The 14,810-nt window shown below is 46.9% G+C and overlaps 1 protein-coding gene across 7 annotated transcripts in view; it reads left to right on the top strand.

Annotated features, from left to right (window-relative positions):
• The window catches only part of LOC115658385 (cytoplasmic polyadenylation element-binding protein 1), a 79,959-nt gene that overhangs the window by 49,205 nt on the left and 15,944 nt on the right, over window positions 1-14,810 (top strand). For all 7 annotated transcript variants that reach the window (XM_030577201.1, XM_030577198.1, XM_030577200.1 and 4 more), the window contains one exon: window positions 11,496-11,722. In XM_030577201.1, the coding sequence (XP_030433061.1) occupies window positions 11,496-11,722 (227 nt within the window). The remainder of the gene's footprint in view (window positions 1-11,495; window positions 11,723-14,810) is intronic.

Genomic DNA, 14,810 nt, shown 5'->3' with positions numbered 1-14,810 from the left:
CAAGAGCTTCTTTCTCTAAATGGTCTCCGCTGGGAAATCCCACTGCATTGGTATCTTAAAGCCGTCCTGCTAAAATGTAGCCACTGTTATTGCTGACCCTGCCATTGGTCTGTAACTGTACAGTGCCATTTGGAGATGGTAATGGCTCATATATTAGGGTAGAGAACTTTATGGCTTCCTCACTCTGCTCAGAGCAAGGTCAGGCGTGATGATCATATGAATGCTTGGACAGTCCCTTATCCTGATGTATGACAGTGATTTGCCATTGTAGCTGCATAGGAGTGGACATAGTAGTCAGTCCATTATGAATGCACCTGTTGATCACAGAACCTGAAGTTTGTGATTTTGGGGGCAGTGACATAGCCAAGTTCTGCTACTGGTGTGACTTTATAGGGTATAGATTGACTGGCAGGCTTCATGCTTAGCATCTCAAAGTTGAACCAGCCTGTAATCTGATGGAGAAGAACCTCTGCATTCTGAGCCTGCTTCAGTAGCTCTGAACAGCCCTGACCTGCTAATTGCTTACGGATTAGGCTCCCTCATCTGTCTGCTCTGCATTGCCAGTACTCAAGGTGGCAGCATGGCATGGAGCACAGCTTCTCAAACTCACACTTCTGTACTGGGGCTGAAGTCTTGTTTGGACTCATCCAAACTCCCTTCCACTTGGACAGTGTTACCCCCAGTCCTGATACCTGATGGGACCATACTGCTGCACACTTATCTCAGGCTCACAAGAGGTGGAATGCACACTTCCATAGATTCCAGAGCCAGAAGGGCCCACTGATCATCTAGTCTGGACTGTACAGTGCAGGCTGGGAATTATTTCAGGGAAATTCTTAGCACAGTCTTGGTGGAAAACCATCCAATCTTGGTACACTAGCCCTGGTGACTGAAGCAAGCAGAGGTAAAAGTCCATATGTGCAACCTGGTCACTATAACATAGTAAACCTGTGGAGGAAGCTCTGTCATGCTGGCTGTACCTGGCCCCTCAAGCCTTCATTCAGAACTGTTAAGATTTCTGTTGGGGTCTGTACCAGACCAGTCTGTTACAGCAGTGATCTGTCTTCTGATGTCAGCAGACAGGGATGAGCGCTCTGACATGTGCTGTGTCCACTATCCATGATTTAAATAGGATTGGTGGGTTCAGATTGTTTGCTGCAGCAAATAGACCTCAGCTCTTCAGCATTATGCTGCATTGCACCTGGCCATAATAGCCTGGTGTTTGGCATAACTAGGCCATATATTGCATGATGCTGCAGAATGATGGTCACAGCTGTGCCAGTGGGGCTAAAGCCAATTGATGGGGAATGACGCACATGCACTGCCGGCAGAAGAGCAACTGTAGCTGGTCTGTTCAGACAGACGAGTCCCCAGTAGTGGGCTCCTTTTACAGACTGCACACCTAACTGCTCAGGATCAGATGGACCAGGATCCATGCTTGTCTTTACAACACTGTTGCAAAGAGATTAATTGCATGCTCTGCACAAGGGGATGCTCTGCAAGGGTTGCAGTCAGGGTGTACCTGCATGACCTTAAACTTATGAGATTTCTCAAGTCTGTCCCCAAATATCTGGGAGTGAACAGGTCTCTGCACAGAACAAGGGACAAATTGAAGGGAGCTTCTTCTAGGGAAGCTGTAGTGGGTATTCCTGAGCCACCTCAATGCAGAGTCAGTGGGGAAGGGGCATAGTCTTACTGGGTCTCTGCTGTGACAAAAGCACTTTCAGAACTGAGCTGAAATGCCAGGAGCAACCATGAATGCTTTTGGGGCTCCCTGTTTGTCTGGTGTGGAGACCTATTAAGGGCAGGTCCTAGCTAACCAAGTGATAGGATCAGTGACTATATCAGACTCAGCCCACGTTAGTGGACTTGAGCTTGATTAGGGGAGTTGGTTAGAACACACTTGGTCTCCTCTGTATTGCATATCTTGATATGTAACACTATCAGGGGGTAGCGATGTTAGTCTGTATCCACACAAACAAGGAGTCCGGTGGCACCTTGAAGGCAAACAGATTTATTTGGGCACAAGCTTTTATGGGTAAACTTGTTTTGATGTGTAACTGAGTCCCTGGACTCCTTTGTCTTCCTAGTGTGGCTGGACCCATAAGTGACACAACAGCTGACTCAAGTGATGTGATGGCTGAGCTGCTGCCAATTTTGGAGAGGCAGCTCTCGGGCAAGGCCAGCAGAGTCATCCTTTTAGAGAACCCCAGGACTTCACAGCCTCCCTCCTGCTAAAATGCTCTCCTCCATAGAGTATTGAATAGAAAAGAAGGGTGGAATGGAAAGTGAAGTTGAGTAGAGAATACCCTAAATCATGTGGCAGACAAGTCACTGCAGGGCTTGTGGTCAGCCATTTTATCATGTAGTATCAGAATCCAACTCCTGGGTTAAAATACATGTGCCTGGGGCAGGATTCTAAGTGGAAGGAAGAGGGCTGAGATCTTAACCTTGAGTGCTTTCCTTTTGCAGTGGAAGCTTGTTTGCTTTGTCTGTCAGGGGGACTAGATTCTGGTGTCTGGCTCAGATTAGTAGCAAATGGACTTGAACCAGTCTGGCAATATCTTACAAGCCTGTTTAAATTTTGATGCCTGTTTTCAGATGCATTTAAGTTGCTTTTTCTTGCAGTCAAGCATCTAGCTTAAAGGTGCATGGCCAAACAAACTCATGTTTTCAGATTTGTCCTGCATTATGAGAACACCATTAGATTAAAAATTCTCTAACTAGGCACTTATCTAGGCTGCATATATAACTGGATAGTGGAAATGACTCTGCTTCCCCTGTTCTTGCATATATTATCAGTCTCTAGTTTGCACCCTAAGCATTGCAGCAGACACTTGTGAGGGAGTGTCTAATTGATTCTTTATATATAGAAATGTGTGTTCCTGGGCTTTGCAAAACAGCAAATGTATCACATTTGACCTGGCAGTTTTTGCTTTTAAATCTTGGCTGCTGGAACTGATGCTAATGCACAGTGGACACAATGCCATGCTGCATATTTGTCCCACTCTAAAAATAAGCATGCAATTGTGCATGCAGTCTCAAGTTACCTACCTGTGTACATGCTAGGCCTGAAGACATCTGAACCCTCGGCAGACACTTGCAAATCTTGCCTATTTCCATAAACTCCATTCTGTCTAGTCTTGAACCTGACCATCCATCCTTTCTGTCCCTACCCACAATATCCTGGCAAGTGTCTAGACAGCCTCTTGGTCAAGGCATGACTTGGGCCAAGAATTCAGGCCTGCCTCTTGCACCTCACCCACTTGGAACTCTTCTCTAACTCCTTTTATGCTGTCCATACAAGGGTCTGCTTCCAAACACTGAGCTCAGCCTACTAACACCTGAGGCAAGAATGCAATTCCTGCTTGTAAAATGGAGTGGAGGTGCTCTGGTAAAGTGACTCACCATGATGTCTGAATTGGTGCTAGAGCAGGAATAGAACCCAGGAGTCCTGACTTGCTCTGTAACTATTGGCTTATGATCCTTCCATACTTCCTCCTGATGTTCTGAGCGAGAATGCAGATGGCCACCTGACATCATAGTGCCTCATTTCAAAAATAAACATCCACACTGTTGGATGTTAGTCTTTTACAATAAAAAAAGCTAACAACCTTAAAACCTAAGGCCAAACACCTATTCAGGTGTTAAGGCTGGTCCTATTAGGGAAGAAAGTAAAGCAAAAGCTCCAAAACAACTCTCAGGTAAATATCTATAAATCCAGGGCACTTTCTCACTCTCAAAATGCTTAACTGTGTGCTCAGCCTTGTGCAAAACTCAACCTGTGTTGAGACAGTCTAAAACGTCAAGCTACGTGGACAGGTGTGTATGGCTGTTACCAGAGAACTTTGCATAATAAGTAAAACCAGTGTTTAAATCAGGTGCTTCACCGCTGAAATAATTGAGTGAGCTTGCCATAGCTGTGGAAAGTAATCTGCTCCCTGCAGGGAGCTGGAGCATTCCACAGCCCCTGAAAGGCTAATTCATGTGCTAACAGTATATTTGTACAGTTACATCAATGCTCAAACATCTTTAAAATTTGTCTTCTGCAGGAAGATAGGAGGCAGAATTGTAGGTGGCCTGGTGCTATTTGCTAGGCTGGCAGAGTGAGTTCCCATCCCTGCATCTGGTTCTACTTTGCGGAGCAGACTTGGTGATGCTAGCTTGATACCCCTTCTAAGGCTGGGATTTTGGGAACAGTTGGATGCCATTTGTCTTGCAGATGCTTTCCTTATGCCATTTCTCTAAAGATCGGGGGGTGCTTCCTGTCACTTTTTTGGCTGACTATAAATATACAAACTGCTCTCACCTGGCTGAATGGTGAGGCTCTCTCTGCAAGCTTGATCCCACAACAGAGAGAAGAAACTGCACTGTGTCCAATATTCAGGGCCCCAGACACATTGCCCTCCCCAAAACATGTGCAGCTGATGCTTGGCTTCCCTTGCATCAGTTCTGTACATTCCTGGAGCATTGCAGTGCAATTCCAGGGAGCAGCAGGCATAGTTCTGAGACTGCATGGGCACTAGTCTCCATGTCTGGCAACAATGTTGCACCTTTGTATGAACCATCTTCTATGTCCATCTCGCTTGATAAACTGACTCCGTTCTACCCCTGTTCTGAGTAGAGTGCAGTTATCACAGCTGGCTTGTCTTTGTACATGGTCCCTTGCTGTGCTCAAATGTCTAGAGGCATTGCACTGCTGTCAGACCCACTCTGGGTTCTGTCACTACTGCAGTAAGCAGAGATGCACCTCTTTCTAAATGGGCATGGTAAATCTCAGTGGTGCCTCTTGTTCCTCTCAGCGTGCCTGGGATGCTTAGAATTTGGAAGTTTTCCCTGTTGTCATAGAAACAGGTGACCTCTACCTTTCCAATTCTAGTTCTTGAGGGGCACCACTGGGTCAGCTGTCTCCTTGCTGAACTGAGCAAGGAGCTGTAAGAGATCCTGACTTCACTGGCTGTTGGTCTTGGTGGGGGATGGGGAGGCTTTGGCAGTCTGCTCTGTGCACCAAGTACTCTTGTTCCAGGGTCTCTGTCCCTCTGTCAGGAGACTAGAATGTCCTTTTATATCTAATTTTGGTACAAGTTGTTGGCCAGCAAACAGATTGTTCAAATGTCTGGGCTTTGCAGACTTGTAAGTGCAAGCCCCAATAGCTCCTGCAAACAGTAGTTCCCTGCATAGCTGTAGGAAGCCTCTTCCAGAAAGGAGCAAAAATGCATTCAGAGCCTGACTCTCAAAACAAATGTCTGCACACTAAGTACCACAGCCAGGCGTAGAGTGCGTACCCACTACCAGCAACAGGTCTGCCTGGTCGCTCACATGCCTCATATCTGAATGTAGCCCACTGAGGTTCTGAACCTGCTCCCTTGTCTCAGAAGTTGCAGACATCTCTTTCCATGGGTATGCATGTGAAATACATTAATCCGTGAGTTGCATGTGCTTCAACTTCTAAGGAAGCTGAATATGAAGTGCGGGTGGTACACCCTCTGGCCAACACTGAGTCCAATTATCTTGGGGGCTGGAGAGAGCATTAAAGGGAGCAGAAGCTTTTGGGTCACCCAAACTTGAGTTCTTAGTTCTGCACTAGAGATGCAGTTTCTTTCCTGAATATAATTTTTACTGGGGTCTCCTATATAACTACAAAGAAAGTTGCTGATTCCTGTGATAAGCTGGTCAGCAGATGAGTTGGTTCCTTTGCTGGACAGACGTCTTCCATAAATTCAGTACATGTGACCTAAGCTTTAAAAAGACTTCTCTAAAGCATAGTTTGGAAAAGCAAGTTTCTCACCACTAGTATTTCCCCAAATTAACTAGGCTAGAAGTCCATGTATGATCCCTTTTCTTCAGTGTCTCCTGAGTCTGTCTCAAGCAGTATCTTTGAGGAAATAGAAGCAGGTTCAGTTCTTGTGTGTATTTTGACTTGGGTAGTAAGATGGCTGTTTCCATTCCAAATGCCTTTCTTGAGCTTACACAAGGATCAGCTCAGTGTCCCATCCTCAAAGGTGTGCCATTGCTCTTCCTAGACAGGCTTGGTAATGCCAACAAATCCTATAGTGAAAGGGTGGTGGTGGGTTGGTCTGCTACTTCAGGCCATCTTCCTTCCCTTATGAACTTGGGTGTGCCAAGCAAACTTTGAAAATCTCATGCTTCAGATTTAAACGAAAGCTGAAATGGCCTTCCAACTGCTTTTCTATGTCTACAGGGGAATTCCAGCCATCGACAGGAAGCTGCGGGTATAGCTGAAATAGTGTAGACAGGGTAAACAGCTATAATCTGCACTTACTGCAACAGTGAAAACACTTGCTTGAACCCAGGTGCAAATCAACTGTGCCCGTTCTATGGTTTGCAATGTTGGTCACCACATCCAATTTTGGGTCAGATCCCTGATGTGGACTCGAGCTAAGGAGAGTTCATTTTGATAGCCACCCCTTATGTCCACAGTTCTGGCTCCTTCCATCACACAAGCAGTCTCTACTGGCATAGCTGTGTTCTCAAATGTTCAGGGGCACTAGCCTGGGTGTGATGCCTTAGCATGGCTTGTCTGTTTGAGAGATGTGCAGTATCTGCTAAAGTTCCTATGATGATACCATGTGAGGGATAACCTCCTGCAGTGAACAATGTCTGGGCATGAGGCCACCAGGAAAAGTTTGAGGTAGAGGAAGCTGGTTCTAAAGCATCACTCTTCTATGAAATGGACTGCTGCTGAATACAAGCAGACTGGAAGAGTCTCTCGCTGGCTCATGCTGGAGGGCGGCTCCATAAAACTCCTAAACCTCAGACCTTGTCTCATGTTAACTTCTGTATGTTCTGAAATTGCAGGCGTGACTCTGGCTACAGCTGTAAGTTTGAAATCTGCTTCTCTTGCTCCTCTACCAAGGAGAACTGGCTTGTGCCTCTCTCACTGCTATATGCTGAGTGAAGACCTGAGAAATGTTCCAGAAGTCTTCTACAAGCTTGAAATATCAGCACATTGGCTCCTCCCTTGTGTCTACTGGAGGATCTATAAATGGGGAGCTTCCTCATCACCTTAACGCTTCAGTCAGGGATAAATCTTTCTCAGACCTCTTAAGTGATTATTAGACCACTTAGTTTTAAAATACTTTTTACAAATTCCCCCCCCCAAAAAAAAAGTTACATTACATGGCTTCTATAGTCCTGTTAATTCGTCAGCTGTCCATAGTCTGAAGGAAATGATAGACAAGATGTGCTCTTCTGACATTGGAAGGCCAGCCTTCGACATATATCCTAGGCTACTGAGAGCTTTGAGGAACTAAAGTACTCAATTAACGGGGAGGGAGCAAAGTCAGACTTGGCAGAACTTTATTTTGCATTCCTAATGTGGCTTTTCCTACTTGGTTAGTGATTGAGAGGATATCCGTTTCCAGGTGAATAACTCCATTTGGAGAACTTTTGGCTTGGTGTCATTCATCCATTGAAAGCTGTCTTTTGCACTGCAGGCACACCTACTTCCTGTGAGATCCTTCTCTCCTGGAGGGTTTGGCACATGGGTCTCCTCAAGCTGGGAACAATGTCTGAAATGTGAGCTGCTTGTGAAACAAGATCTACTCTCTCAGGAACAGTAATGTTTTCTAGGCTGCCTTTGAAGGATCTCTGCAACAAATGCAAACTGGTCATTGTAAGCTTGAAATGGTGACCAAATGTTAGAGCTCCTACCTAAGCAGCTGGCAGTGTCTCTCTCTACTCCCCTGCTTGTCTGCCTCAGCTGTTCTCAAAGGCAGTCTCCCACCCAAATGTTCTCCTCAGTGCTAGCTAAGGAGAATGTATTTAGGTGGAAGGAGAGCATGGGTGCCAGGAAGCAGCACTTCTTCACAGTTGCCTTGAAAGGCAAATGGGATGGCTGTAAAGGCCCAAGTTCATACAGAAACTCATAAAATGGGCAGGATCTGGCTTGATGCAGTTTTAAAACAACTCACTTTGATCCAGTCACCCTTCCCAGGGCACTGCAGGTCTGCTGAGAGGGGCTACTGCTGTAGCGCTTCCATTGTTTGTGTTGTAGCAGAGGTGTCAAGGGCTTTCCCTGGAGTTCTGAATCATGAGGTGGAGTCAGTCTCTGGAAACAGAGCCCCATCAAACCTGGAACCACGGAGTCAGGCTGGCAGCTGGATAGGCCGCCAGATTTAACTTCATTGAGGTCTCAAGTACAGTGCAGCTTGTATCATAAGCAAGCTTGGGAGTCCCCAGGGTGGTGGGGTCTTATGGGCTCCACCCACAGAGCTGGGAGCTCTAGAGTACTGCTCAGGTAGGGCTAAAGAGAAAGCAGGAAACCTTTAGATATGAATAGCTTCATACAGTCAACACAAATGACTTAAAATCTAGGGCCTGCAAACATCTTTCAAACACTGTTGGTTTAGTGTTTAGCAAGTCCCATGGACCTTGGTGGAACAATACTCATAATGAGTTTGCAGGATCGGGCCCTCAGCTTTTAACTCAAAGGCTTCCACTTAACACTGTCTTGAAGGAAAATATTCTCAACCCCACTTGGAAATTAGCATTGCTCCAGCCACTCATCACTATACAGTCCTTGCTAACCTGCTAATGTAGCTAGGCACCAACTTGATCTGCCTATACCTGCTCCCCAGTTCAGTAAGCCCAGCCCAACTGCAGAGATAATTGGGCAGTCCACAAACAAATGAGGCAAGTATCTAGTATCCCTTCCCCACCCACCCCATACTGTTCTGCCAGGCTTCCACATATCCTAGAGCTGTTAACCTGAACTTTGGTTTAACTCTCACACTGGTTCTCTACCTGCAGAGATGGCTCTAACTCAGAACACTAGATGTAGGCAGCTGCTAGTGTGTTGGTATGGCTATGTTCAGGCAGCATAATGCTGGCTGTGGGATTTACATATGGCCCACAAGTAGCAAAACTCTCCCTAGTTTTGTTCGTCAAGGAGAGGTCAGCAGTGGTGCATTTGGCAGCTCTGAGGCTTTGGGTGGCAGGACCAGCCTGCTATGCATCAGAGCTTGTTATGGTCAATGACTAATCAGTTTTTAGACTAACAAATTCAGCTCTCTTCCTTGAACAATACACTAGCTGTATTGCTTTCAAACATGCCACATGACTTCAGAGAAGCCTGAAACCATGCTTGCTCCATCTTGAATAGAATGTCTCCCAACCCATACAACAAACCTGTACTCTGGAAAGGGGCCCATCTCCCCTCATCCCCAAGCTGTTGACATAGCTTTCCTTAATGCTTGATCTGCCAGTGCAGCTCCATCAGCTGTAGCAACAGTCAGCAGTAGTACAGAGAAGGCTTCGTTGGGCTGCTCAGGCTAGTGGCAGGCACCTGGTCTGTGCTAGTACTCCTGCTGTTCCTCTAGCTAGAGCTGAGCTCGTGTTTGCAGTGAAGGAAAGTCCTGGCAGACAAGTCTGTAGCATAGGGCAGATTGGGAATTGAAGGGGAATTAAGAGTAGCAAAAACTGACACTCTTGCTTATACTCTAAAAGGGGAAAGTTAAGCTAGTGCTGTGTAGTACCTGGCCTCCGGTGTCCTGAGAAACCAGAGCTGCAGACTGGCAGGTTTCTGTGCCATAGGCCAGAAGTTGTTATGGTATGCAGAGGTCTTCCAGTGGTATGTCAACTCCCCTATATCAGCTTCTCAACCTAGGGGTTGAGCGTTGAATGGTGGGGATGGGTTTAGGGGGATTGCTAGTGCAGGGATGGCAAGCAGGGCAGTTGCTTGGGGCCCCACATCACAGGCAGCCCCATGAAGGTAAGTTACCTGCTTGGGGCTCAGGCTGATCCTGGAAGGGGTATGGCAGTCTAGAAGGGTTGGAAAACCACTGCCATGGGGATCGTCCATGTGCTGTGGACACAAGTGGGAAGGAATCCTACTCTAAACCTGTGTGTGGTGCTTGCTGTTGCTCACTGTACAGCCCAGATTCTGTGCTTGGTGGGTGAGGATAATTAAGCATTGGAATGCTCCAGCATGCCACTAAGATTTGTCTTAAATAGCCATGCCTCCATCAGCAACTGCTAGCAGTCTCTTGCCATTCACCGTTTAAGCTGCAAGTAGGCACTGTGGTGCTGAGGTACATAAATTCTGCATTTCGTGCTTGTAAGGAGGTACCTCTGGCCTTGGCTTGACAGGGATTTAAAGGTAGGTGCTAGAACATGCTTGCCAATGTGTTCAGACTCTAGTATAGGGAAAACGAGACTAGTTTACCCTAGAACTATAGACCACATTAGTTAATGTTTTCTGTAACCTCTCTAGGTCCTAGTCCTGGCATAAGGAAGGGGTGGGATGATGGCCACTTGACCAAAGTTGAGCTCTCATGAAGGCTGCCTTTCTGAAAACCTCCTCCTCAGACTAACTAGGCATTGGCTTTGAAGCCACTGCAGACTTTAGACTAGCTATAAAGGCTCTTCTAAATCATTGACCCTGCTGCAGAACTGTCCCCCTGCACAGGTCAGGGCCCTGCAGAGCCTGCTCTGGGTGGTAACAGTGTTTGATCACATGCTTATGCAAGGGAAGTCTCCTCTATTTGAGTGGGAGGGGCACATGTCCAAGGCTTAAATCCACAGGTGTGGTTCTGGACCAGGTGCTGACAGCAGTTTCAGCAGGCTGCTGACAGGAGAGGCTCTGGTAAGGCTTGGCATTGGATTGCAGCGGTACAGTCTGAAATGGCACTGGGAGGGAATGCTCTGCAGCACACATGCTACTGTGGGAGGAATGATGTCAGGAGTGTCTTGTCTCTCCAGAGGTGGAAACACAAAAGCAATGGGCAATTCCCTGAGAACATCAGAAGGTGATGTGCCCTTGAGTCTGTGGGCTGGCTTCTGGGCATGGGCCTGCTGATGTGTTTATCAGCACGCTCTGGTAGTGTTGGTAGCCGTGGCAGCTACATATACACGTCTAGCTGCAGCCAGTTCAGGGTACCACTTCCAGTGTTCATGGCCATTCCTATATACCTGTTGTAACCAGTCCTTGTTCCTTCCAGCTCTGTGCAGTAGGATGTCCCATAGTGCATTGCCCCACATGGCACTAGGGTGGTGTATGCGCCCTACAAGCGCTTGATTCCTTGCTGACAGATTAAGGGATAGCTGCCCAGACTTTGTCAGCATGCACTTGTGCAACATGTCCGACACTGGGAGCAGAACTCTGCTTTTGCAACCAGTGCTAATGGGGCCTTGGCACTCGGTTCCTCTGCTCTCCCTTTGCTAGGAGGGCAGCTAATGAGGTAGATAGTATTAAACATCCATCTGGCCACCCAGGCTGGCATTGCTGATTCTGCACATTAACCATGATGCTATTGCATCTGTGTTTCAGAGTGGTCAAGCATTATTTTCAGGAACCCACTAGCTTCCAGACACAGCCTGGCCAAAGGAGATTGGACAGAAGTTACACGTGCTTTCTCCAACAAACCTCCCCGCCAGACCAAGCCTCCTCGATGCTGCCTGATACCAGAGCTTTTCGAAAATGCGGGTGGGGAAATGGGTCCAATATGCTAATGAGGGGGGTTTCTCTGTTCTAGTTCTCAGCATGCTCAGTAGCCCTCTGGGGAATGTTTTGGGAAAGCCCCCTCTGGGCTTCCTGCCTCTGGACCCAATTGGCTCGGACTTGGGAGAGAAGTTTCCCACGCAGACTCTGAGGAGCTCCCGCCTGGACAGTCGTGCTCTCCTGGATTCCCGCTCCAGCAGCCCCTCGGACTCTGATACCAGTGGATTCAGCTCAGGATCTGATCATCTCTCAGATTTAATTGTAAGATGGTTCTTTGTTTTCCTAACCTCAGTCTTTGCATTGCCCCCTCTTAGGTCAAACACTCAACTCTTGGCACCTTAGGAGAACAGCATTGTGCTGCAGAACACCGTGACTCTATCCTGAGACAGTAAAAAGGAATTAATTGCTCCATTGTACTTTCAGTAGCTCCTAGCCTGAAATTAAGAGTTGCTTCCCTTCTGGATCTACCTTCATCCAGGATTTGGAAGATAGACTGGCTTACCCAGCATCACCCACCCAGGGTGAGGGGAGCCAACCATTGTGCCAATTTTTCCTTAAACAATGGACACTAAAGGGGTAATTTACTATTGAGACCTCTTTTATGGCATTACTCATTAGAGTACTTCAAATTCAGTCACTCCATAAAAGTTCCAGGACACACACACTTGCCCTATAATCCCCATGCTAACTGAGGTGACTTCAGTCAGTTCTCATGTTTAGATACTTTGGTAAGGCTCAAACAGCTAGAGCAGCAGTTCAAACTAGGGGTTGGGACCCCCTTTGAATGGGGTCACCAGGGCTGGCTTAGACTTGCTGGGGCCTGGGGCTGAAGCCCAACCCCCACTAGACAGGGTGGAAGTCAAAGCCCGAGGGCTTCAGCCCTGGGTGTCCAGACTCAAGTTGCAGGCTCCCTGCCTGGAGCAGAAGTCCTTGATCTTCAGCTTTGGCCCCTGTCCTGGGGTTGTGAAGTAATTTTTGTTAGAAGGGGGTCATAGTATTATGATTGAGAACCCCTGAGCTAGGAGGAGGGGGCGGTGAATTGACATGGGGAGTGGAAGGATGCCATCAGTTGTTGAAAGCAAATAAACAGAGTAGTCAGGTATGTCGTCTTTACCTGTCACTTAGTGTTGTGCCTGTTACAAATACCCTTCAGAAGTGTTCTCAAAGTTGCCAGTGTCCTTTAAATCTGACCCAAATCTTAAACTGCATTAAACAAGGCTTTAAAACTGAAGGCTGATTACACTTCCCCATGTCTTTCACCAGTTCAGAAGGAAACAGGGCTCCAAAATTTAATTGCAGTTGATTTCTTTTGATAGTACTTGCCATGTGCTTTCCAAACAAATAGCCCCTGCCCTCAGTTAGCTAGTTAAAGGAAAGGCCAAATACTTATTTCCCATGTTAGAGCAGTAAGTATTCTAGGATATAGGTTATTGCCTGTGGCATGGCTGGCTGGCTAGTTTCTTTTGTAGCAAACTTTGAGGAAGGATTTGCAACTCAAAAACTGCAGCACTGAAAGTAAAACTGATAGCCTCACCAAGCGGAGGAAAATGCAAAAAGCAAAATAGAGTTAACTTTCACTAATGTGGAGTGCTAGTAACTTGGGAAAGACCTCTTTAATTTTCAGAAGGGACAACAAAATTAGTCTGGGTTGTAGTTCTCAAGCAGGGCTCAGAGGCTAGATGTCACTGGGGAAAGTAAACAAAACAGTCTTGCTTCTCATGTTCTATAAGGGTAGCTTTCACATTGAGTCTCTGCTGCTTATTTTTTCACACTCAGACACCTGACTTGCAGGGCTTAAAATGTAAAGTCTTTCCTAGTGTGTGCTAACAGGATTTGTGGGAAAGTCTCTCTCTCCTTCCCCTCCCCCCCCATCCACCCCATGCTGGGCACTCAGATGCCACAACCAAATGTTGATCTTCATTCTCTACCTCCGCTCTTGGTGACCCTCTCTCAGGACTGTGACACTAAACAAACTTTGCAGAAAAGCAGATTGGCAAAAACATCAGTTCTATGGACCTCTAATTGTATGTTTTGTGCATGTTGCTCAAAGCTAATTGTTGCTTCCTCATCTGGTGGTCCTGTACTTACTATCCACAACATGCAGCCAGCTATACAGTGTTCTCCTAATGCACTTGGTTCACAGCTGTGAACCTTGGATTCTAGATTAGCAGGTCAGGGATGGCTAGATATCTTCAAATGCTAGTCTGTTAAATACTAAACCCATTTGTCCTTGGAGAATCACTTGCATGATTCTGAGCAGCTCTTGAGATTCATTAACTTTGGGTTTCATATACAAACTCCTCCAAGCCTGTCAGCACCATGCAATGCCTCTGCTGTGGTCTGCAGCTTGCAGTTCTTGCCCACCTCACTTCTCAGACCTCTTCTCCGCATACCTACTTTTTCTGCCACACGCAGTTTTACTATTCAGGCTAGCAGAGCAGTATGTCATACAAGTTTCCTGTCCCCTTCTGAGGTGTCGCTGGAGCTCCCTGTGAGCAGCACTTCCTTGCAGCCTCTGTTTAGCCTAAGCTGCTCTGGGTTTTTCAGACTGGGTGTTCAGAGCATCCCTGTAGCCAAACCCAAAGGAGACCTGCAAGCTACAGTATACCTGCCCAAGACTTTCTCCCCTGAGCCACAGAGGGAAATGGTGCAAAATCCAGCAACAGTAGGTACTCCAGAAGGTCAGGCTCTCCCTGGACTCCAGATAGTCTGTTCAGATGGCCTTTAGTCCTTGGAAGGTCTTATTCACATGCTCAAGAGCAACTGATGACCATGAGGGATGGGGAAGGAATTTCCCCCAAATCAGAATGGCAATGATCTCAGGGAGGTTTTCACCTTCCCCTGCAGTGTGTGGTTGGGGAGGGGGGGGGGTCACTTAATTTCTGGCATTGCAGGGGCACTGGTATACCTCTGTCCCTCCTATTCTCTGCCTGTCACATCATAGTCCAGCCTTCCATGGGCTATAATACTACTTGCTAATTTTAGAGACAAGGTGGGAGATCTAATCTATTAGACCAACTTCAAACTGGATTCAGTATGCAAGTGCTAGGTGATATCAATGGCCTGAGACACAGGAGGTCAGACTAATCTGCTGGTCCCTAAGCTGTAAGTACTGACGTAGGTCTCTACAAGTGACCTGGCCTGGTTGCTGTAGAGCAACCTTGCCTGAAACCAGTAGAGGAATTAATCTGAGAGGAGAGTGTTTGTTCAACTCTCTTCCATTTGGAGTGAACTTTGACTCCTTATGGACAAGATGTGCAGCATCCAGAACATTACTTGTAGCCAGAGTGTATTGATCCCTGTGCCCGGCGTGCTTTGCCTGAAAGCATTCTACTCTAGCTGGTATGTT

Source organism: Gopherus evgoodei, chromosome 10 (genome assembly GCF_007399415.2).
Source record: "Gopherus evgoodei ecotype Sinaloan lineage chromosome 10, rGopEvg1_v1.p, whole genome shotgun sequence".
NCBI classification, from domain to species: domain Eukaryota; kingdom Metazoa; phylum Chordata; order Testudines; family Testudinidae; genus Gopherus; species Gopherus evgoodei.
This window is presented reverse-complemented; position numbering and strand designations above follow the sequence as displayed.